At 37.8% G+C, this 25,892-nt stretch overlaps 1 protein-coding gene across 2 annotated transcripts in view; it reads right to left on the reverse strand.

Moving 5' to 3' along the window:
• The window catches only part of ITGB1 (integrin subunit beta 1), a 54,829-nt gene extending 29,176 nt beyond the window's left edge, over positions 1-25,653 (reverse strand). For both annotated transcript variants that reach the window (XM_069086466.1, XM_069086465.1), the window contains exons 1-2: positions 25,499-25,653; positions 63-132 (exon numbers count right to left, since the gene is read on the reverse strand). In XM_069086466.1, the coding sequence (XP_068942567.1) occupies positions 63-132 (70 nt within the window). In that variant the 5' untranslated portion in view covers positions 25,499-25,653. The remainder of the gene's footprint in view (positions 1-62; positions 133-25,498) is intronic.
• Between the last annotated feature and the right edge of the window lie 239 nt (positions 25,654-25,892).

Raw genomic sequence — 25,892 nt, forward strand, 5'->3', positions numbered from 1 at the left:
AGCATCACTAAACAAAGCCTAGTGTTCATTGTTAGAGTGAAATAGAGAATAGATTAGCTTACCTGTTTGGCCAAGTACTTGACAGACTGAGCAACTGACCAGTCCAACCCAGAAAATTAGTTGTAAACTCATCTGTAAAAAAAAATGTCGATCATGTAAGTAGTAAAATAGACTAAAATAACAAAACCAATTTTTATCCATCTCCCATTCCACTATCTCTCCCAATGATTCCCACGATTCATTTCTTCCTAGAAAGTCAGGGAAGGCTTCTACATTTAGTTCTAAGTTACATAAACAAGTATTTTTTGTTATTTCGACGACAGGAAAAATTTGTGAGGAATTCAGAGCTGGCACTTATTACCTTAAAAAAAAGATTATTATTAAGCAGAAAATTGTGGACTGCTCTCCATTAAGATTTTGAAGGCTATTAAAAAAAAAAACTATTTGGTACCTCTATAAACATTTGGAAAGGACAAACCAATTTCTTCTTTTTTCTTTCTTTTTGGAGAGGGGAAGGCAGGGCAATTGGGGTTAAGTGACTTGCCCAGGTCACACGGCTATTAAGTGTTAAATGTCAGGCCGAATTTGAACTCCGGTCCTGACTTCAGGGCCAGTCCTCTATTCACGGTGCCACCTAGCTGCCCCTGACCAACTAATTTCTGCTTCTAAATGTTTTTAGATGAAGAATAAACAAACAGCTAGACATGAAAATAAGTGACTTGTTACTAGTCAACATTCATGAGTAAAAATAAGAGTAATATTATGGAAAAGAAATTAGGCTTAAAGATAGCCAAATTCCTTTTCTCTATAATGCAGTGGTCAAAACCCTTGAAACCAAAGGTTTCATATATATACCATAAGGTAGAATAATTGAAAATGGCTGAATTATCTGAATGTACAATTCTGAGTAGGTAAACTCAAATATTTAAGATGAATATAACATTCCAAAAGTGTTTCAATTGCTTGCTTTTTCAAGCATTTCAATTCTGGGGGAGAGGTCAATAAATGACACAAAGAAAAACAGGATTAGAGAAAAGCGATTTATCCATGAAGGTTAGAAGCAGAGCACTGGATCTGACATAGCTTTTCCAAAGGCTTACAATTTAGATTAAATGACAACTAACCAAGCTGATAACATGTTTATTTTAAAAAGCATTTTCAAGGTTATCTAAGAGGATCAACGTTAGGTTTAATGTTTTTCATTCTAATTCTGAAAATCTCTGATTATGCATATTGTATATATATCAACTCTTGCTAAACTTGAATAATTGGTTGATTAAAACGTCCTATTTTCTAACTATTCTGGATAAACTGCTAAAAACCATTTATTTTATCCTATGCATTGAGTTTTATAATTCAAAAATTTTGTAATGATTATAAACGAGTACTCTTAAGTCCAACACATTCATGGGCGATGATCTTTTCTACAAGTTTCAGATGCAAAGAATGTTTAATTTGGAGCTATAACTACTACTTGTATATAACTTGTTGCTTGAGACTCTTAGGTGTACAATTGGTCTAAATATTTGAGTTTTTAAAAGAGCTGTCCCATGCCTGGATTGCCATATATAAGGAGAATCTATCAGTTGCTGTCATTTCCAAGGAGTCCAAAACTATGCTTGTTCTTTGGCATTCAACTTCAAAACAGGTCTTAAATATCTCTTGTTTTTTCCCTTTTCCTCTTTTATGGGTCATCTACTCAACATAAAAACTACAGTGGAGAGTGGCTGGATTGAGTACTATTTCAGTCTTAGTGTTTCTTACTGGTCATACTAATAATTAGCATTAGGATACCTCATAAAAGCTAGAGAACTGTGAGCACAAAGTGTCCCTTTACTAGTTTAATGGCATTATCATAAAATCATTCCATCATATTTTTGACTCTAGAATCTAAAGCTCCTCTTTCTTGGATGGTATGGCACCTGTTCCCCTTGCAATCCAGAATATTTGTCTTTACATGGGAAGATTTACAACTACTGCACCATCTCTGGATCTGAATGCTTCTTTAGTCTGACTTTTCCCTAGTACTGAGTGGGAATTGCCATGTGGAAGATTGTTAACTTGGTTGGTGCCTTTGACAAGGCCGCCAAGGCTAACATTACCTTACTTGGGATTACCAAAGCCCCTCCTACCTCACCTACCAGGCCTAAGCCTCAGCTGCCTATGCTACAGCACTCCAAAATCTCATTTAAGGCCATTTTCTGGTTTCCCAAAGTAGAGTGTGTCTCCTTCCTAGGGACACCTACTACACTGTTATTCCAGATATCACAGGTGCAGAGATATCTCCCATGGATCTGCGGTACTTCAATGACAAGCAAGGACCCAAACTAGGTGGGTCTTGACTAGCCAATCTGATTCTTTGTGAGCCACAATTATTAGCTAAGTCTCCTCCATACTATGCATATTTGCAGTCCTGACCTTTCCACCAAATATTAGTCTTCCTGTTCTAGCCTCTGAAGAATAAAGTCTGTGTTATGATTCTTCATCTCCAACTGGACTGCTTCTCCCTACTGAGGATGGTATCTCTCATGGTCTTAGACCATGAGGTTACTCCTGATTCATGTCCTAGATGCACAAAAAAGAGCAGATAACAAGATAAAGAGCCTTGACCTATTAGATTCTACATCTGTTATTTCATTACCATGTAAAATGACAGCAGGATAGGTACAAAGTTGTGAGGGACCTCAGAGACCCTGGATCCTAGGATCCAGTCTTCTCATTTTATAAATGAGGAAACTAAGGCTCAAGGAGGTAAAGTGAATCAGGCATAGACAGTTGGGTGGTGCAGGGTGGGTAGACCACTGGGCCATAAGGAAAAACCAGTCTGGGACACTTAGTAGCTGCGTGAACTGCAGGTAAGCCACTGGCCTCAGCGCTTGACTACCAGGGTGCTTCTGAGAACGAAATGAGATAATATTTGTAACACACTTAGCATAGTGCCCAGCACACAGCAGGTGCTATATAAATGTTGTTATTATTATTATTATTATTACTTGTTCAAAGTCACATAGACAATAAGTGTCAGAGGTCAGATTTGAACCCAGATTCTCTTACTCCCAAATAAATGATATTTCCATTACTCAATTTCTACAAGTTTAGTACCAGAATAAAGGGCTCTGGAGAGCTTAGGCATTATAAATCTAAAAGACTGCCCTTTCTCCCACCCTAAGCAGAATGTTAAAAGGCTTATTTACTTGCTTATGTAATTTCTGATATTTCATTATTTTTATTATATTTATTATATAAATTAATATTTTAGCTTTATCTGAATAGCCTGGGGGTTCCCACAGAACTTGTTAGGCCTCATCAGTTTGACATTTATTTCATGAACAATCCTTACAGATTCATTCATCTGTGCTTTGAATTATTACCCCCCATTGTCAGAATCCACTCCTCCCATCCTTCGATTGTTTCCCCAAGATTATAAAAAGTTGTGCTTTTGCTCAATTAAATTCAGATTCTCCCTGTTCAGATGCATTAGAGTTCCTGAGGTCTCTCCCACACAAATCACCTGAGAAGCATTTATTAAGTGCATTGAACTGTGTTAGGCACAAATGAAACAATTTCTACTCACAAGGAGTTTATACTCTGACATGGCCACAGGCATCACTAAAAGTACTGTGCCTTACAGAGTACTACTGATGGTCATTTCTTAGACATGACTGGCCAAAAGTTCACCTTTTAAGGACTGCCTGAAAGGTCTCATGTGTACGAGATTGCTTCAGGCTAATGAACACAATCCATTAAAAAAATGTGACATCAGCTCCCGACCTATAATAAAACGGCCTGGACCATGAAAGTTCCTGAGGAAATGCTGTGATGGATGATGTTCCTGACTGTGCTTCCACCTAAAGCAAACAGAACAAATATTTGCTCCATATATGGAGTGGTCAATGTTTCTTCTGTACAGCTCCTTTTCACTCCTTAGGTTCCAGTAAATGCAACTAAAGGAAAGCTTTTTATGTAGGTAGTAGAAAATGTACTACTCAATATCCAGTGCCTCTCTCCCTAGTTTGTAATGAAAATTAAGTTGTTTGAAATCAACTTTACAAAACCCCAGAAAAGGTTGAAACATTAAAATCTCTGCCAGTGAAGACAGGCTCTTCCTTAGTGGGTGGCAAGGGCTGAGAAAAGCTAACAAAAACCTGACTTCTTAAAGTGTGTTAAGTTTGCTGATTAGAAAGAAACTATTATCTTTCTGGCCAGTTATATACTTAAAGAAGAACAATCTTTTTAATCTTGATTCTGAGGCAGAGGGCTGAAATGATAGGAGACAGAGGCAATTTAAAAGAAAAAAGTGGATAGAAAGTGGCATGTGTGAGAGAAAACACTTGGGAAGAAGTCCCAGCTCCAATACCTGCTGCTGTGTAGCTATGGGCAAGTCACGTCCTCTTTATTACTCTCAGTTTCTTTATTTGTAAAGTGAAAATGATGCTACTTGAAAACTTCACATGACCCTAAATACTAACTTTCTAACATTCTTTTCTCAGAATTTAAGCTCCCCAACCCTTATGACTCCTAGTTCTACTCTACTTCCCTCATACAATAGGTTTTTCACACCTAATCCTTCCCCATGATAGCTTTTCAAAAACTTGGAAGAGCACTGTTATGTTCCCTATAGTATCCCCCTCATCTTACCCTCAGTTCCTTCAAACAGTGGTGCCATGGTATGAACTTAAGGCCTTTAGTTTGTTAACCCTTTCTAAAATAATATGGGGTTCACTATAGGATTCTTTTAAATCCTTTAAATTAAGTACAGCAAGATCTCTTGCTGTACTTAAGATGATTTGGTATACCCGCAACTTTTCAGAAACATGCCTGTTGTTCAAAGTGAAGTATACACATATTAAATCACCATATTCAATCATTAACAGTGTTTGGGAAAAAAAAAAACTCTGCAGTGTCTGTAGATGGCCAGTGTCTGAGGCCAGATTTCAGCTCAGCAAGAAGAGCCTTCCTGACTCCAAGCCCAGTGCTCTCTCCACTTTGCCACCTTTCTTCATCTGTAAAATGAAGAGGTTGGGTTTGATGGTCTCTGAGTTTCCTCCCAATTCTAAATTTGTGATCCTATGATACTACAATGAGTCCACCTTTTGTGTCCACCTTCACCTCTCACCTGTGGTTCCAAGAAAATGTAGCATGTACAGTGACCTCATGAAAATCATCTCAGTAGACAGGTTAAACCAGGTTCAGGGTAACCAATGGGCTTCACACTACCCCAAGAATGTGAAGACATCCCCACAGTGGAATGGGAGAATGTGAACAATGTGTTCCAATGGCCATGAAGGCAGCTGAAACAGGTGCTGCAAAGTACTCAGAGACTGGTCAGACAATGAAGATGACAAGGTCACCTACTGCATCCCAGGCCACTTCTAGTTGCCCAGACTTTTGACTTGCCATTGAACTTTGATGACTCTGGAAGACAGAGTGAAGCTGACTTGTGCAACTCTGCCTCAGTTAAATTCAATTGACATGTAAGTCCAAGACATCACCTCTAATGTCACTGGCCCTCTTCAAAAATGAAAGACTAATAACTTTTAAAGTCTTCCTCAACTAGGAGGGCAGCTAGGTGGTACAGTGGATAGTGTGCCTAGCCTAGAGTCAGAAAGGCTCATCTTCATTTCAAATCTGGCCTCAAAAACTTAGCAGCTACATGACCATGGGCATGTCATGTTACTGTTTTGCCTCAGTATCCTCCTCCCTAAAATGAGCTGGAGAAGGAAATGGCAAACCACTCCTGTTTCTCTGCCAAGAAAACCCCAAATGGGGTCACAAAAAGTTGGACATGCATGACTGAAACTGAACAACAACTCAATTAGTAATAACTTACTGAGGTCTTAAAAAAGAAGCCTTTTTTTTTTGAGAGGGGGGTGGAAATACTAACACAGATTTGAAGTGATGCATTCTGGTTTTACATTCAACTCTATAAAGTCTTTCCAACCAGAATAAATTAGAGCTGATCCTGAATTGTTAAAAAGATCCCCTGGCCAGAAAATGTTACTTAAAGCATTCACATTTGCTTTCTATGACAAAAAAAAAAAAAGCTTTTGTAAACATTCCCTCTTTACTGGTTTCTCTTACATTTACAGATATGTTAGACTAGCTATGTGTTAACTTTCTAAGTAAAATTAACTTCCAGAGAAACTCTTAAGCATGACTACTTATCTTTAAATTTATTTTTTCTCATACTCTGTAGTGGCATAATTCACTACTGTCTTTAATTTACCAAGAGATAGCCTGAGGTTCCTTCCTATGTACTTTATTCTAAATATAAAACAAATACTGAAGAAGGAAACATAAGACATAAAAGAAAGACAAGAATAGAGAAGCCCAAATAGATACACATATACTCAGACAGGCATATGCATATATGTGCACACAGGTGTACAGAGAATTTAGAGGAAGACGTAAGGGAAATAGACTAAGGCAGAGGAGGACCTGGAGAAGAGAAACTGGTGGTAGTTAATGACATGAGTGGGAGAAAAGAGTTGTAGATAAGTATGATGGAAATGAAGTAAAGGGGGTTGAGAAGGGCAGATGGAGAAGACTGTATATGAATAAAGGAGTTACTTAAGTCTGACTACACTCTATGTTGGGTATGCTGCTCATGTTATAACTTTCTATTGGCTTAAGCTGTTGGCATCAACTTAAATTGTTATCATTGACCTTTGTGATACTGATGAATCATTCAGTAGTTTAATCTATTAATTTTTAGGGGATTTTTCTCCATTCTTTAGGTTTTTTTGGAGAGGGGTTGTTTTTGTCTTCATTCCTCCTATATGTTGCTCGACTAGGACCCTGTTAAGCAAAAAGCTTAGGCTGACTAGAAGGAGATAAAGGAAAAGTCTCAAAATTCTTTACAAACCCACCTTTTAGTACTGTGGGATGAGCTGATGCTAATCTTTCTGAGAACAAATATTAGGTGACTTTTACATGTCAATGGAACTGTCAGTTAATGATTGACTAGCACCTTTAAAGTACAAAAGCAATTTTCTAAAACTTAAATCATTCTTTCCCACACTGCAAAACACAGAACTTCCCAGACTAAACCTTTAAAACTAAGTTTAAATACTCAGGGAGAGATTCATACAATTTTTTATTTGGAAGGGATCTTTGCCTCAAACTAGTCCAGTCTGTATTGTACATTTCTCTATTTGCTTGAAGACCTTTAGTGATGAGGTGTCTAATATCTCCTAAGGCTACCCCTATTGGGTAGTTCAACATTAAATGGTTTTTCTTTACATCTTCCTAGTTTCATCTTCTGGGGCCAAACCGAACAAATAAAATCCCTCTTCCCATGGGAGGTTTTTTAAGTACTAGAAGATATCACATTCCCCTTTTTCTCTTCCAGGTTAAACATTTCTTTGATCTGTTATGGGCCTTGTACTCTTTTCTCTCTCTACATTCTCTGGCCCACCGATCTCATCAGATCCCCTAGATTCAACTTCTATCTTCATGCAGATGATTCCCGTATCTACAATATCCATCCCTCATCTCTTGCCTAAACACTACACATCCAATTACTTGCTGGCATCACATCCACCCAGATGTCCTATGGTACTTCAAACTGTATGTTCAAGATAAGCTCATTATCTTACCACCTAAGCTCATCCCTCCTACATTTGCTATTTCTTTTGAGGGTACCACCAGCCTGCTAGCCATTCAGGTTTGCAACCTAGGAATCATACTTAAACTCTTCACTCTCCCTCAAACACTGCTCTCCCCTCCCATACAATCAATTGTCAAATCTTGGCTCTTCTCACTTCTCCCCTAGACTACTGCAATAGCCTCCTCATTGGTTCCCCTGCATCTAATATTCAAAAATCCATGCTTCATGCAGCTGCCAAACTGATAATCCTAAAGAGCAGGTATAATCAGATCACTCCTCTGCTGAAGATTCTCTGGGGGTTCCCCACTGACTTTAAGATAAAATAAAACCTCTTCTGTTTGGCATTTACAATTTTTCACAATCTGCCTCCATCACCTTCTTACAGACTTCTAAGGTCCAGCAAAAGCGGTCTTCTTGCTGTCCTAGTAGCATGCAACATTCCATTTCCTGCCTCAATTACTTTGTAGGAAGAGGCTGCCTCCTGTATTGAAAGTACTTTTTCCTCTTATTTGCCTCTTGAAACTCTAGCTCCCTTCAAAGTTCAGCAAATATCATCTCCTTTATGAGGATTTTCCTGATTCTGCCAGTTGCCAGGGAACCATCCTCAGCCATTGTGCATATCTTTTGTATGTACCCTATAGTGGGCCGAAACTTTTGTTTCTGCAAAAAAAAAAAAAAAAGATAATTGGGGTGGCCAGGTGGCTCAGCAAGTAAGAGCACTGGCCCCAGTGTCAGGATGACCTGGGGAGTGAATCCGGGCTCAGATACTTAGCACCACACCCAGAAATAACTGGCCGTGTAACCTTGAGCAAGTTACTTAACCCCAATTGCTTAAAAAAAAACAAAACAAAAAGATAATTAAAATATATCTAAAAAAAAAGAAATGGGTGTCTCCTTATAACACATGCAAAAGAAATTACCAATAAATCAATACATAAAAATTCTAATAAATTAGGTACTATGATATGCTAAATTAAGTGATTTACATTTGTTTTTCTGAATGTTGGTGATTATTCATAGTTGATGCCCTTAATCACTTTGCCTATTTCCAATGAAGAATTTTAAATGTATCATTAGCATTCCAATAACTCATTTGAATTTGTCTGTAGGAATGAATGAATGACTTAATGAATGAAAAAGTATTTATTTATTATATATTATTTTATATATATATTATATATAAATTATATATTATAATAATTTATTTATTATTTAGCCAGATACTGTGCTAAATCCTGGTGAAACAAACAGAAAAAGCAAGACAGTCTCTGCTTTCAAGGAGTTTTTATTAGTAAGGGAAAATATATTTTGATCTGGGAAGTCTCAGGGATTATGAGTCATAGAGCAAGTGACTGACATATCCTTTCTAGGAATGACTGTGATTTTTATTATTCCCATAGTAAGATACAGAAAGGGAAGCATGTGGTATAGTGGCATGGCAAAAAAATGGACAGTTGTCATATGTAACCATGTGATACAACAAGGTAGATGTGACTTCTATAATTAAGGGTTAAATGATAGTCAGGAATACCTGAGTTCAAATCCAGCCTCAGACATTTACCATCTGGGTGATCCCAGGCAAATTACTTAATGCTGTTTGCCTGTTTCCTCATCTGTAAAATGAGCTGAAGAAGGGAATGGCGAACCACTCCAGTATCTTTGCCAAGAAAACCCCAAATAGGGTCATGGAGAGTTGTACACAACTGAAAAAAACAACTAAACAACAATAAAAGTTTCAATAAACATCCAAATTTGCAAGGCAGGGATAGCTCTAAAGAAGGAAGCTGCTGCCTATGTATGATCTGAGTGGCTCAAAAAAGTCTGTGTATTCCCCCAACAAATTAACCACAATCAATTTTCCCCCAGAGTACTCTTTTAGGTCTTAACTTGTGTTTACAGGAGGCTTTCATTTTAAAAAAGAAAAAAAAATGTTTGAGTTTAAGAAGAAAAGTACTTCTATCACATTAACAGGTTAGAGTAGGTAAATTTTTGATGGAAATGGTTAACCCTAGTATCTAATAGGATCACAAACAAAATAAGTAAGCTATACCATGAGGACATCAGTCAGTTATAGCTTGCCCAAGCTTCTCTAACTTGGTCACAGTTAGAACTCTTCTCTGATCTTCTTTCCACTGAAGGGATAGACAGCACTAACTAACCAATTAATTTAAAATCTCACCCAGGAGAAGCAGATCCATTTTTAAACTTCCCGTATTTGTGGCTCACAAATACAATTTTTCCTTCCAGACTGAAGGCTACATGTCTCAAGAAAGGTCAGATTATGGAAAAGGGAGATACCCTACTTTTTTTGTTTGTAGATTTTTTTTTTAATGCATGGAGATTGGCTGCTTACTAGTAGGTAAAAATACACACTTTTCTTCACTGAAATAAAGTAGTTAGGAAGTTTACTATACTTTAAAAAAAGATTTCTTAAGTGCTTATTATTATAGAACATGCTGCACCAGAGACTGGGGATGAGATAAAAATTAAATAAAACATGTTCTCCTAGAACTTACAATGAAGTAGAAAGTTGTAATACACATGGAATTATTAAAAATAAATGCTCAAAAACAGGTGCATAAGAGTGAACATTCTCAAAATAAAAAACTGCAAAAACAATCTCTGCCATTTAAAACTGCAGATCTAAAATGTAATGAAGAGGTGCGTGATGGGCTTAATTAGGCTGAAATATATTGCAAGCACAACTTGCATTTAGACAAAGGCATAAAAGATTTTACTTTGGTATGGACCTGTGATTTTACCAATTTAGGGAACTCTCAGTGAGGAAAGTCCCTTTCTTAAAGCAGACTGGCACTTGTTCTACAACTGAAGAGGCTTGAGAGTCAAAGTGACCAGCATGTCAGAGGGAAGACTGAAACCTCTCTTCACACAGATTTGCATCAGACATGAAACAGGGCTCAAAAAGAGCTGCGCCAATCACAGAATCACAAAAGCTCAGAGCTGGAAAAATCACTATCTAATCCAATCATATTCAGAAAATAATTATCCACTCTTACACACTCAACAAACAGGTGAATGGACAGTGAATAGGAGACCTACTCTTCTCAGCCCATTCTACAGCTGTAAAGCCCTCTCTTTAAATAAGGGGAAAAAAAGTTTTCTTCTTTCATCAAATGTGTATTTCTCTTTTTAACTTTACTATTACAAGTATATTCTTCTTCCACATGAGTCTTTCAAGTACCTGAAAATGGCTATCCTATACCTTCTAAACTTTCTTTCCTCAATCCCAGTTTCCTTCAACAGACGTTTATCTGTCAGGCAGCTAGCTAAGTGGTACAGTGGTAGTGTATCAATCAAGAAACATTTATTAAGCACCTACTATGTACCAGCCACCACAAATAAAATAATGCCCCATAATTTCAAATTTTAAAGACCTTTATTTCTCAATTTTTTACAAATTCAGCATGGCAACAGGGATTCTTAATTTTTTTTATGTTCAGGGCCCCACCCCTTTAGTAGTTTGGGGAAGCCTAGGGAAATATTTTCAGAATTATGTTTTTAAAGGGGCAAAATAAAATACATAAAACTACAAAGAAAAATAATTCTAATAAATGCAGCTATCAAAATAAAAAAAATTATGTATAGTATTATGGATAGTAGATTGAGAATCTGTGGTCTAGGGGGCAGCTAGGTGGCACAGTGAATAGAGCACCAGCCCTGGAGTCAGAAGGATCTGAATTCAAATCCAGCCTCAGACACTTAACACTTACTAGTTGTGTGACCTTGGGCAAGTCACTTAACCACAATTGCCATGCCTTCCCCCATCCAAAAAAAGAAAAAAAAAAGAATCTCTGGTCTAGAAGAGGGATGGGGGATAAGGGGTAATCAAGTTTTACTATACATAATCCCACTGAATTTGTTTTGCTTGACTGCATATTTGTTAGAAGGGTTTTGCTATGTAACCCTTGGCAAGTAAGTGTCTAAGACTGGAACTGAACCCAGGTCTTCCTGACTCCAGGTCTGGCATTCTGTGCACTGTGCCTGCCAGCTGCTATCCATCGTGGAAGCATTTAATCTGGAGTTGGGAGGAACTTTTCCAATATCCTCATTCTGCAAATGAAGAAAACTAGGCACAGAAAGGTAGAGTTCAAGGCCATGGCCACTCAGATAACAAGTAGCAGGGCCATCATTCAAATGCAAAATTTCTAATGTGAAATCCTGCATTTTCCCCAATATTTCAAAGGGATGGTTCTGGCTATGCCACTCATTTATCATCTTCTATGCTATGCCTGGGTTAAAGTTGCAAGGACTGTTAATGCTGGTCTAAATAATTTGTAGACAAGAACAAATTTGTTATAAAAGTTTCTTGATTTCTATGTAACCTTTGGAAGCATCCACCATCTTGAATTCCTTTTATTTTCACTGGTAACCTGTTTCCCTGACCTGCTGCTCCTTCACCCCCAAACCAAACATGTTCTAGAAAAATTGGGAAATGTTCCAGTTGATTTTTATGAGGTAAAAACACATATCCCTATGTGCACATATAAATAAATCTACTAAGGGAACAAAATTTCATAAGGATATAGAAAAATATCGGAAGACAGCAAATAAATTGTTTTTGTATCCTATGGTTTTATCTAGGATTCAAGACTAGTCTTTATTTTTATTGTTGAGAAATTTCAAGTTTATAATCACAAATTATTTTAAGAAAAAGGTTCTTTTTTTTTTTTTACTTTTGAGGGTTAATATCACCCTCTTGTGGCCTTTTTGAATACTGTCATTAAAAGAAAACTAAGTGAATGCGGAGTTAAAACTGGAATTCAAATCCTGATTTTGTGATGTTGAACAAAGTTTCTTAACCTTTCTAGGCCTCAATTTTCTCATCTCTAAAATACAGAGGTTTGACCAGATGCTCACTAACGTCCTTTTATAGCTCTACATTCTATGTAACTTATAAAGCCTTTTTAAACTATTGGTATAAAAGGGATCAGCTCTTGGACCTTGCCCAAAGAAACAAACTTAAGCCAAAAGCTTTAGGTTCCCCTACATCTAAGAATGTAGACAACTATTTCCATAATTTATGCAAAGCTACCAATTTTTTTTCCTTCAGCAGCAAAGTTTATGACTTATGAAAGAATTAGAGAATCAAGAAGTCCTCTCCCTTGGATCACATATCTTATGTCCCTATATAACTCTCAGGAGTAACAAGTCTAAGATATTAAAGAACTTGGGAAAGACCACCTCCTTTAATAGGTCTTCTTAATTAGCTAAAAGAAAGATGTGGATAAATTTCTTTAATTCTTCAGAGATGATTAGACCTGTGAAGGATTTGAAAGTCAATAGTTCCAACTCCTTATCTTAAAGATGTCACATAGGATCCAAGAAGGAAAGAGACTTAGCCAATGCTGAACAATGAATCAGATGGAACTCTCAGGTCAGTACCCCTTCCATTATACTGCCCTGGCCTCCCTTTCCTAACTTCTGTAACTTGGCATGGTTGGAAAAGCCCTAGATTTGCCATCAAAAGGACACATGCTTAGGCACGACACTGTCTTCTTAAATACCTCTAGGTTCAGGTTAATGTTCAATCTTTGCTCTCATATGCTAATGACCGTAATGGTTAGGTTCTTAGGTCAACCCACAAAATCCTCTTTAATCTATAATAACATGAAATTCAATTCAACAAACATTTATTAAGCACTGTGCTAGGTTTTGGCTAAGATACAAACTTTAGATAAGACACAGTTCTCCCTACCTCAGTTTACAATCTATCTAAAGGTATATGAGAGAATAACAAAAAATATATAAGTGTATAAAAGCAGTGCAAAGTGCTGAAAAGGGAAGGTCATTATCAATTACAGGAATCATAAAAGGTTTCCTCTAATGAGCAATTGAGTTGAATTTTAAAAGACAGGCAAGGATGGAACAGATTGGGAGAGAAGGAAGGAAGATACATTCCTATCACAGGGAAATAGCTGTAACTACAGTACTTTGAAAATAGTACTTTTTCCTTGTAAGGCAAAGGAGTTAGCAGATGGTTTTACCATGGTTTCACATAAAATACCCAGTGATTTTATGTGAAAATATCCCCAAAGGCAAGAAGAAACATCATATCACTGGAGAGTTGGTCGTCTCAAATTCTAGTACTCATAATAATGTAACGTGAAAAAAATCATAGCTTATATACCAAGGCCTATTGTAAAGGATGAAGAGGTAAAGAAATTCTATGAGGAATTCAATAAACCCCTCCAAATTAAATCAACATTGATACTTGGTGACTTCAATGCAAAGGTGAGAATAGATGTGGATGGGGAAGATATAGATTAGGAATAAGGTATAAAAGAGGCAAAAGACTTCTAGATTACAACCAAATGCCTGAGGAAAAAAAACTGATAAAATGGCACTCTTCATGGTGAGCACTGAATAGTATAAAAAAAATGAAACTGATAACATTTTTACAGACAGGAAACCATTCATTACTAATACAGGAGTCATTCCTGAATCAGTTTTTATAGTCAGACCACTAACCTGTGAGAATAAAGATCAAAATGAGTACAAAACTAAAAGAACAAAAATGAAAGTTAGAAAAAACATCAAGGGGAAGCAGAAAGAGCACTGGATTTGGAGTTAAAAGATCTAAGTTAATTCCTGGCTATTCCATTAGTTATCTGCATGTCCCTGAGGAAGTCCCTTTAGGATCTGATCAAACGAGAAGAACACCAAGACCTCTTCTAGCTCTTTATCCAAGATCTACCTAGTAAACACTATATGGTTAAAACAACTACAACATTTAAGCTCATTATTGACAACATAAATGTAATACTATCAGATACTTAAAATAACTTCATGTAGATATGCCAAAATTTTAAAAAGTGCCTTGGCAGACAAACAGCCAACTTACTTGCAAAGTGGAAAGCTATAGTAATTACAGAAAACTCATTTACAAAATCTTACAGAAGATAGAAGATGATGAGTATATTGCCTAATAAAACAGAAGGGAATAATTGTACTAAATAAAGCTAGTTAGAATCAAGATGGGAAATGCAGCAAGATTAAAAGAAGTGTCCGTAAACAAAATCTAAGCTGGAAGTGACAACTGTGAAGGTGTTGAAAAATCATTTAATTCATAAGGTATCTGAAAGGGATAATACCAAAGGTATGGAAGAAGTTTTGTACCTTCTTGATACCTTAAAAAAAAAAAACCATCAAATGAATGAATGCTTAGTAGATATATGCCGTTATAATGACCATGAAAAGAACTAGTTCATCAGCACACACGTAACTTCAACAAATTGGGCTCAGAATTAAACAGAAGGAGGAGATCAGGCCAGGATGTTTATGTGAAAATGCTTTTCTTTGAGGCGGCCAGGTGGCACAGCGAGCGAGTAAGGGCACCGGCCCCAGTGTTGGGATGACCTGAGGATCGAATCTGGGCTCAAGACACTTAGCACCCACCCAGAAACACCTGGCCATGTAACCTTGAGCAAGTTACTTAACCCCAATTGTTTAAAAAAAAAATGCTTTTCTTCTTTTAAATAGCCTCAAACTTCTTGAAACAAAGATCCATCTTTTTAATACTGATGTTCTACAGTTGCTGTATGGCTCCAACTCACTTAAATACTACAATCTCTGAAAAGTTAAAATTGAGAGGCAGTTATTAAGTGTGAATAGGCAGTGACCAAAAGGAAGATGGAACTAATCACACAGTGAGAACAAGAGAGAATAAGGTGCTTCTGATAACTTGGATCCTCAAGTTATCAGAAGGGGAAAAAATGGTACTAGCACCCCAGGTAAACTTATAGGAGTGCATGGATAGACTGCAATCTGCATCCCTAAAAGAACATCGACATTGATGAGATCACAAATTCATTTCAGAAAATTAACAGTGGAAACCATTACACATACTTGCTAAATGTTGAATATCTGAGTCAAGAAAGCATAACCAAAAGGACAGTAAACACAGTCACTATGACTATACAAATGAAGGCAAGAAAAAATTGGGCATTAGCACTAACTCATTAAAATTAAAGAGTACATGGGTGGCTAGGTGGTGCAGTGAGTAAAGCGCTGGCCCCAGAGTCAGGAGGACCCGAGTTCAGTTCTGGCCTTAGACACTTAACACCCACACACAAAAAAAACTAGCCGTGTAACCTTGGGCAAGTTACTTAACCCCAATTGCCTTCCAAAAGGCCAAAAAAAAAAATATTAAAGAGTCCATTAAAAAATCTTAAGAGTCTCAGACATAAAAGGGACCCCAGGAGCCATCTAGTCCAAACAATTCTGAAATAAGAATCCCTTCTTCCATAATATACCTGACAAGGGTTAGACTAGGATTTTGCTAAAAGGCCTCTTTAAAGGAAGCTACTACCTCCCAAGGCAGGGCTTTCCACTTTTAGACAGTTCTAATTATTATGAAGTTTTCCCTTAAATAAAGCCTACATTAACCATTCCTTATGCGTATGCTGTTCTTCCCTCCCAGCTAGATGGTAAAATGGCATACACTATCAGCAAAAATCCTCTTTTCCCTTCTCCCACCTGCCAACTAAGAAAGAAAATCTAATTTTGTACTCTGAATCTTTTACTTCTATCAGGTGGGTAGTAGTATGTTTCATCATTAACATTCTGAAATCCAAGGTGGTCATTACACTGAGCAAAGTTCCCAGGTCTTTCAAAATCATTTGACTTTACAATATTGTTTTCTTTGTATAAACTGTTCTCCTAGTTTGGTTCATTTCACTCTGCATCAGTTCAAATAATTCTTCACTGACTTCTCTGAAACCATTCCCTTCAACATTTCTTACAGCATATTTATATTTCATCACCTTTATATATCATAACTTGTTTAGTCATTCCCCACAAGATGAGCACTCCCTCAGTTTCCAATTCTTTGCTACTGATAAAAGATATATGTATAAACACACATATACATGCATGTACAATATGTATATATGTATGTATATATATCCTGTTTTGCTCTTTTTCCCTTTTACCCTCCTTCTTATTCCCTCTTTCCCATCTTATTTCCCTGCTGAGTAAAATGTATTTCTGAACCCACCTCTGCATGTATACATATGTCTGTATTCTTCATTCCCTTAACCAGTTCAAATGACAGTGAGGTTCAAATGCTAGTTGTTCCCCCTACCCTTTCCTCCTTGTTTGTGTAGACTGCTTGATTATGTTAGATAATTTTCTCACTGTCATCTCTTCCCTTTCCATTCTTATTATAAGATCATGAATACATATATAATAGAACCACTCTCAAGCCTTCTACCTAACTAGACTCTCTCTATGACCCTTGAAGATAATAAGGTTCAAAGGGAACACTATGTATCATTCTTCATATTAGAATTATACACAGTTTTGCTTTGGCAAGTTGTTCTTGTTTGTAAGTCTACATCTTTTGTCTTCTGGAATATGTATTCTAAGCTCTCTTCTCCTCTGAAGTGGTGGCTACTAAATCATATGTGATCCTCACTGCAGCTATGCAGTACCTGAATATTCTTCTTTTCTGGCAGTTTGTGCTATCTTTTCTTTGACCGGGAAACTGGATTTTAGCTATAATGTTCTCAGGCACTTTCATTTTGGGTTTCTTTCAGGAGATGATGGGTGGATTCTATTTCTACCATGCCCTTTAATTTTAAAAGATTTGGGCAGTTTTCTTTTATGATTTCTTCAAACATGATATATAGGCTCTTTTGTTGGTCATGACTTTCAGGTAATCCAATGACCCTTGAATAGTATATCTTCAATCTGTTTTCCAGGTCAGCTGTTTTTGCTAAGAGATATCTTACATTTTCTTCTATTTTTTCAGTCTAATTTGTTTTAATATTTCTTTTCATCTCATGACTTTATTAGCTTCTATTTGGTCCATTCTAATTTTCAGGAAATTTATTGCTTGGGCAAAGTTTTGTATCTTATTTCAAGTTGTTAGTTCCATTTCCAACTATTTCTTCCATAGCTCTTATATCTTTTAAAATTTTTTTCCCCCTCTAGAGCTTTCATTTCAAGTTCGATCACTGCCCCCTTAGTGTAGTTCTGAGCAACAGGCTTATGGGCTTACCTCCTCTAAAGTATCAGCAGACTGTTGTTCGACTCGGCCAAAATGAGTTAACTAGAAAACTCTGCTGTTTCAGAGTAATGGAGCTATAGGATTTTTTTTTTTTTTGGTCTGGGATTCCTACTCTGGCTATTCTGCAGGACACAGAATAAGCTAGGATGAGAAGTTGGAGCTCACTCTGCTGCTGGGGTCTGAGCCATATAGTTGCTCCTTGCTTCCTGGTTCTTAAGGAACAAGTTCATGTTCCTCATTCAATATACAGCCTAAGACCTACAACCACTCCTTCTCTGTAATGTCACCCCTGGGCATAGGTCCCCTTCTCAGTCTACTTTGGATCTATGAACCAAAAAATGGAAGTAAGCAACAAGACCACTAACTGGCACCACCCACATGCCGCACAAGGTCCTGGTAAAAGTCTAGTACTTCTTCTTGTCCTTTTACTACCTGGGTGATTGAATGGTTCATGTGCAGGGCCCCATACTCCTGGCCAGACCCCTTGTCTACCTATTGATCTGGGCTGGAAAAATAACTCACTAACTTTTTCTTGTATTTCTCTACTAGGATTTGGTTTGGTGTATTTTCTAGAGCTGTTTGGAAGAGTTTTATAGAGGAGTTTTGTGCTATACTTTTTAGTACCACCACACCATTTTAGCTCTACCTCTTGCCATCATTATTTTTAACCAAAACCACTCTTTTAATGCCAAAAAGCTGTGCCTTTTGTGGTCTTGTAGGTCTTTAGTCTGTGATAAATAATTAAAAGGTCCGGAGGAAGCTCTCCAGCATCTATTGTGTCAGTCTACTATTGATCCACGGAAAATGTGGACAAAAATCTTTACAGGAAGAAAAGGCACCTATGGATTATTATCTGTATTAGTGGAGGCCATAGTCATGCCTATGAGAGCATGAATCAATAAAAGCAGAAGTCAATTATACATGTTTTAGTGAATGACCAATTCTTCTGGAGGACAGTAATTCACAGGGAGAATAATATTCAAATCTTACCTTGGCATGTAAAAGATTAAAGATTTATTTATAATCTTAGAAGAAACTCATGCCCAGGTTATTCTGATCATCCCCTTCATTGATTATGGTATAGGACAGAACTCTGGAGTTAAGGATCATGGGTTTCTCAATGGAGGGGGAGAAATGTAAGATATAAAAATAAGATGATACTAGGGCTGAGGATGGTAGAGAAGAAATTGACAGGAAAGTATGGAGTTTAGGGAAAGAAGACCCGCATTCTGGACTGGTCTGGAGGTCTGTATAAAGCTGGCAGTTCTCAGCAAGAGCTTTGGAAGATAAAGAGGGAACAAGGGATGAAGAAGGGAGGAAAGAAATCCTAGGCATATGCCTCAAGAATAGTCTGTTTTCCTCTTCCTAAGTAGGGGACTATTTCAAATTAATTCTTATGGTAGTTCTCAATTATATATAAATATCTCAGAACTATATTAACTTTTATAAGTCACTATAAACAAAAATGTTCTATATATAAGTTTTATATAATATATATATGTTTTTAAAAATACTACACATTCCCCCTATCATATTTCAAGACAGAATAAAATTAAAATACCTAATACATTTAGCAAGTTAAGGCAGTATACTGGATAAAAATATAATCTTATTAAATTTAAGCATACACATTGTCAAATTGATTGCCATTAAAGGATTTTGACTTAAGCTTAGAGTGATACTGTTTTGCCCAAAAGGAGAACCCTTGAGATACATTACTTAATAACCACATTTTTTATGAGGCAAGAATTGAGAACACAGACCTTTCAAGTGTGGTGGCATGTTCTTTATTGATTTTATTTTTCAGATATTCATCCTAGGTTTAACTTCTTTCTACAGACTAAAAATATTAACTGCGTCCTATATGTTGCTTATTGAAATATAGTTAGACCTACTTATTTTTCAATTAAAAAAGGGATATGTTAGATCATAATCTACATGGTTTCTGAAGAAATATGATAGAGTAGAATGAGCACTGGTCTTGGAGCAGGAGGACCCAGGTTCTGGTTGACACAACTAGCTGGGTCAGTGAGACTAGGCAAGATAGTCTATGTCTCTTTTCAGTTTTTTAATATGTAAAAATGACAACATACTTGCATCACTCTTTTGAGGTTGTTTTGAGCAAAATGCTTCATAAATCTGAGTTATTACTTTGATCCCCAACAGTTCTTGGGAGATATTGTTTCTAAAATCCGAGGAAACATTTTTGATTCATTCACTAAGTATATAATCAATACTTTAAAAATTAATGTATGGGGCAGCTAGGTGGAGTAGTAATAGAGCACTGGCCCTGGAATAAGGAGGACCTGAGAGCAAATCCAGACTCAGGCACTTAACACTTACTAGCTGTGTGACCTTGGGCAAGTCACTTAACCCAAATCACCCTGCCTTCCCCCCTCCAAAAAAAAAAAGCTAATGTAGTATAAAAGTACTGGTATAAGTTACTTGGAATCTAGGAATGACAAGGTTCTAAGAATTAAATTGTGAGCTCTTTGAGAAACAGGGACTGTTTTGCTTGCTAATATTTGTAACCCAAGCACATAGCAGAATGCCTAGCATATAGTAAGCACTTACACATGCTTTGTTGAACTACAGATCTAATTATGGAAAGCAGTTTATTCTCTTCTAAAGTGAAAGTTCATAAAAATATCTTCCACAGAATTTGTTAAAATAGAAGATTTTTTTTCTTGATAAAACTGGTTACAGCCTCTGACCCACTAATCCCACTTTTGCGACAATAGTCTAAGAATATTTAAAAAAGAAATTAAAAGAAAAAAGTTACTACAAATAAAAATGTTCAGCTTTAAACTTTGTAATAGTCAAAAACTAGAGACAATCAAAATGCCCAATAACTGGGAAATGGATAAAAAAATAGTATATTAAAAGCAAATATAAAGATTTTAATGAAAAGATAAAGGGAATTTTTCGAAAATGAAGTCAGTATGATTACATACAATCATATAAATAAAAACAAAGATAACAAAATAACAAAACTACCCCCATGGATAGACAATTAAATTGATATTATAATTTTCTTGAAATCTGTATCAATTTTTCTAATCAAAAAGTAAATAATTTGAATTTTAATGTTTCATTTTGAGTTACATTTCATATCCTGTTTCTATCTACATGTGCAAAGTAGTGTTTCTAAGTTACGCTTTTCTAAAAAAAAAAAGAAAGAAAAGAAAATATTTATAGCATTAGACAGTGCCAACTCAGTATGAGGAGTAGTAGGAACTCTGAAATATTATAAACCCAACTGCTCTAAACTGGACTCCACTTCCTGACTAACAAAAAGGAAAAGTGAAAGGAATGGATAATGTAGGGAAAAGGGTGGACAGCCATCAGGGCTTTTGCCCACCTGGTGGATGGCCCAAAAACTACCTTAGGTACTCTGTTCTCTCTTTTAGTGTTTCCATGTACTTCCTTTGTATGTACTTTTTGTATTCCTTGGCTATCTGCTAAATTTGGATCTTGATTTTATTTGGATGATCACTGTTCTTTACAACGAGGGTGTCTTTTTTCTCTCCCATTTGTTCTTCATTTCTTGAAAGCTAAAAAATTCATCTCATTCCTAAATTGGGGGGATGGCTCTTAGAAACAAAGTAATTTTGTCAGCATACAATAATAGTTTTCCCTTTGATACTGTGTTTTTAACAAGGGATACTGTCTCAAAATTAAATTGGAGCTGAAATGTATGTGACCATATTGCCTTAACTGAAAATACTCTATTAGTTCTAATTCTAATAGCTTGCCAGACAAAACAACAATTAGCTAAAAATAACTTCAAACTGAAGGTAAGGGTTAAATCCAAAGCAAGAACTTAAATGAATTAGGCTGGGACATAAAACTTTTGACTTCAAGATTAAAATTTTAAAATGATTCAGGTTACTAACTATAAACTCATTTCCATTTTTTGGCTTGTTCTGAACACATAGAGAAATCAGTTCATTATTTCAAATCAATCCCCACAGAGCAAATAACTATAAATTAGCACTCCAAGCCAATAGATTCAATTGCCTCAGTAAAACAATCTACCATTCTAGAAACATAGTAATGGAACTACTTTTTTTCATTCAGCATAGGTAATTTTAAGGACCAAGATTAACTCTTAAGAGAAGGGAATGAAGAAATCTCCATGATTATTAAAATTATTAAAGTAGGTGATATTCATTGTTGTTAATTCTCATTTTATTTCTAATGTACTAAATTTTTTTGTGTGCTTTTTAGAGGGCAATTGGGGTTAAGTGACTTGCCCAAGGTCACACAACTAGTTTTTGTGATAAGTATCTGAGGCTGGATTTGAACTCAGGTCCTTCTGACTCCAGGGTCGGTGCTCTATTCACTGCGCCACCTAGCCGCCCCTTGTACTAAATTTTTTAAAGGAAAATGTGGCAAAGGATATCCAAAGTGTCTATTCTGAAGGAAAAAAAAAAAAACCCGTTTTCATCTTTGTAGAGTTACTTTGTACAGTTAAAGTATTAATATTTCTATATTTTTAGAAGCAAGCCTGGTGATTCTTTGTTTTTTATAAGTAAGTCAAACAAATGTATTCTACATTTATAATTAAATGAAATTGAAATTGTTTTTTGCTTTTCTATCTGCCACTTTATGTTCCAACAAAACCAAACAATAACATTTCTATGAGTTTACGTCTTACAGAAATAAGTTTAATTAGGATCCTAAAAAGTGACCTAAGTATACAGTAAAAAATGATGTAAAAACTGTACTTGTCAACTAGACACTTTAAACACTTATTTAAGTGTTCATTTAAAACTATTTAAGTGGCCAAAATTTTGAAGACTAAGAAGCTGAGGTAAGAGCCAAGAGACCTATCTCTTCTATAAACTAGCTGTGTGACTCTAGGCCACTCATTTAACCTCTCCAGCTATCAATTTCTTCCTTTGTGAAGTAAGGCTGGATTATCAGATATTTAAGATGACTTCCAGCTTTATGTTCTTACATTTTGTGCATATCCTATCTCATTTTATTTTTCATTTCTCATTAGATTACAAACTTTTTAAAATTGAGGACTGCCTAGTGCATTCCCAGTGCCTAGAAGTGCCTTGGTTAACATTTCTTATTACTGTTGAATAAAATTAAACATTGCAGAGACTTGGTCACGGTAAAAAAAACCCTTATAGAAATATATCACTTTGTCTTTTTTTTTAAGCAATCGGGGTTAAGTAACTTGCTCAAGGTTACACGGCCAGTTATTATTATTTCTGGGTGTGGTGCTGAGTGTCTGAGCCCAGGATTCAAGCTCCAGGTCGTCCCAACACTGGAGCCGGTGCTCTTACTCGCTGAGCCACCTGGCCGTCCCTAAGCAATTGGGGTTAAGTAGCTTGCTCAAGGTTACACCTGGGTGGGTGGGTGCTAAGTGTCAGAGCCCGGGATTCGATCTCCAGGTTAGTCTGACACTGGAGCCGGTGCTCTTACTTGCTGTGCTACCTGGCCGGCCCTTATCACTTTGTCTTGAAACACAACAGACTAACAATCCAGTAATTCCCTCCCACTCAAAAAATTTCGTTTGTGAAATGCAGCATTACATTTTAACAATATATACATTTTATTCAGGAAAACTTCACTATTTTTGCTAGAATTAACTTTAATATTTTAAAAAACTGATGTACTAAATGAAAGTTCCTAAGCATGATTGGGAAGTTTAAAAAAAAGTGCCAAATTTTGTGACTTTTAAGTGTCCAATTTTGATTGTGATACAGTGACAATAAATGAACAGATTATGTTGAGAATACAATAAGCAGTTCCCAATTTTAATGAATTTATAATCTATTTGGGGGGAATGAGATAAAACTCGTATACAAATAAGATCATAGTATATCATAAAGCTAAGAAGAACTTTAGAGATCTGATGGTCCAACATAATTTTATAGATTTATAGATGAAGAAATTGTGGCCCAAGTAACACAACTAGCTGGTAGCAGGGTTAAGTCTCCCTACTCCCATACAACTGAACATTGGAGAAGCAACATAGGATAGTACTGAGAGCTGGGTCAGCTTTGTCTTCAGGACGACCTGGGGTCAAGTCCAGCCTCAGACACATACTTGCTCAGCAATTATAGGAAAGTCACTTAACAGTCTCAGTGCCCATAGAACACTTTAAGATTATAAATTACAGAGAAGTTGCTGTTTTCTTTCAATGGAGGGCGTCCCCACACTGAAGAAATCACAGTTCAGAACTAAAACCAAAATAAAATTTAGTGTTATGAAAATACTGAGTATACCAATACAAAGGTAGGCATTTAAATATTCATTGTCCATAATTCAGTCAAATTTGTGTTCTTACACATAAAAACCTAAATAACTTGGTAAAAATATGCCAAAGCTGTCACTCATATTCATGTTCCTTACCTACCAACTTTTTATGTATCAGATTTAGTTCTGTATCCATTATATACATACCCACATACATGTAGGGCCCATGGCAAATAAATAAATAAAATACTGCTTTGAGAATTTTAAGGGTAAATAAAACATTACCTCAACATTGCTGACATTTTCTAGGCTGAAGAACTTTTTAAATCATAAAAGTAGGAGACAATGAAAAGTATAGCAAGAAGGTTTAACACTACTTAAACTTTAAAGGCAATAAAGTGATCAAGCTGACAGAAATATCAAGCATGCAAAAAGTCCTTCAGTTCTAATCCACTGTACTTCAGCTCTCACTGAAGCATATCCAAAAACCCTCACTTTAAATCCTAGGGGTGTGCAGTTAGACCAATTAGTGATAGAACCTTATAACTTAAAAATGCAAAAAGATCTCTATAAATGGCAAGCCTTATTAAATATATCTCCCCAGGAACCACATCTCCAGGCTACAATGCCACAAAAGTGACACCTACAACCCAGGCAGGCCTGTTGCACCACCTCAGCACAAGAAGAGGGAGGAACGTGTCTGGTTCTTTCTAACCCTGGGGCCAATGACACAGCTACTCTATTCCCTAGGCTGGGCACAAAGAGATCTGACAAGAGTTCTCCTGGTCCAAGGGAAGAGTAGGTAAAGAAAGAGGAAGAAGAAAAAACGGGGAGGTGAGGGTATGGATGGGCGTGGAAAAAAGAAAGACAGGGAGATGATGCGGGTGCTGGAGAAGACTGGAAGAAAAGAGGGGTGGGTGAGAGAAAGGAAAAGACCAAGAGAAAAGAGGGGAGGAAAAGTAGAGGGGAAGAGATGGGGAAGGGGGAGAGAAATAGAGGGAGAGGGAGAAGGAAAGAAAAAGAGGGAGAAGGTGTCGAAGTAAAGGGAAAGAGGGAGAAGGTGGGGAGAAGGTAGGGAAGAAGTAAAGAAAAAGAGAATGTGGGGGAGAAGTAGAGGAAAAGAGGGAGGTGGGAAGAAGTAAAGGAAAAGGGGAAGGTGGAGAGAAGTAGAGGGAAAGAGAGAGAAGGTGGGGAGAAGTAGAGGAAAAGAGGGAGAAGCGGGGGAGAAGGAAAGGAAAGGAGGAAGAAGTGGAGGAAAAGGGGGAGAAGTGGAGAGAAAGAGGGAGTTGGAAGCGGGGGCAGGAGAAGAAGAGGCTGCAAGGAAGGAAAGTGGGGGAGGAAAGGCCGGGAGAAGAGCGGGGGAGGGCCGCGGCTGGAGCGAGGGGGGCGGGGGGCGAGGCAGGAGGCGCCGAGGGAAGGACGGAGCCGGCCCCGGCGCGCAGCGGGCTCTCCTCCCGGCCCCAAGGCAGGAATTCCTTGCCTTATGCGGAGGAGGCCCGGCAGTCCCCACCCCCACAGCGCCCGCTCCCTCCCGACACAAAGAGCGGGGCCGGGCCGGGGCCGCCTCTCCCTCGGTCCAGCCCAGGTCGGGCCGCCACGCGCTCCCCGAGCTCCGCCGCCCCCCGCCGCCGGGTTCCGCTCACCTCGCCGCCGTCCGCACGGGGCTCCGTGGGGCGCGCACGCTCGGGCGGCGGGCCGCGTGCTCCGGACCCGGCCTGGCTCTCTCTCGCTGCCACGGCCGCTCCGAGCTGCTTCCCCGGCTCTCCCGGAGGGCGGGCGGGCGGGCGGGCGGTGGCTGCAGCTCAAGCTCCGGCTTCGGCTCCTCCTCCGGGGCGGGAGGAGGGGCGAGCCCCTCCCTCGGCCACCTCCCCTTCAGGAAGGTGGTGCGGGGCCCCTCCCCCCGGTCACCGCCCTCCTCCTCCAGCCGGCCAATCGGCGTTCTCCTCCACCGCCCTCTTCCCGCCTCCCTTCCGTCCCCCTTCCCGTCGCTGCCCCCTCCGCTCTCCCCTCCCCACGCGGACCCAGCCCCCCGCTCCC

Source organism: Petaurus breviceps, unplaced genomic scaffold (assembly GCF_028583685.1).
Source record: "Petaurus breviceps papuanus isolate PSGF00001 unplaced genomic scaffold, PetGlider_PUasm1.0 178, whole genome shotgun sequence".
Taxonomy (NCBI): Eukaryota; Metazoa; Chordata; class Mammalia; order Diprotodontia; family Petauridae; genus Petaurus; species Petaurus breviceps.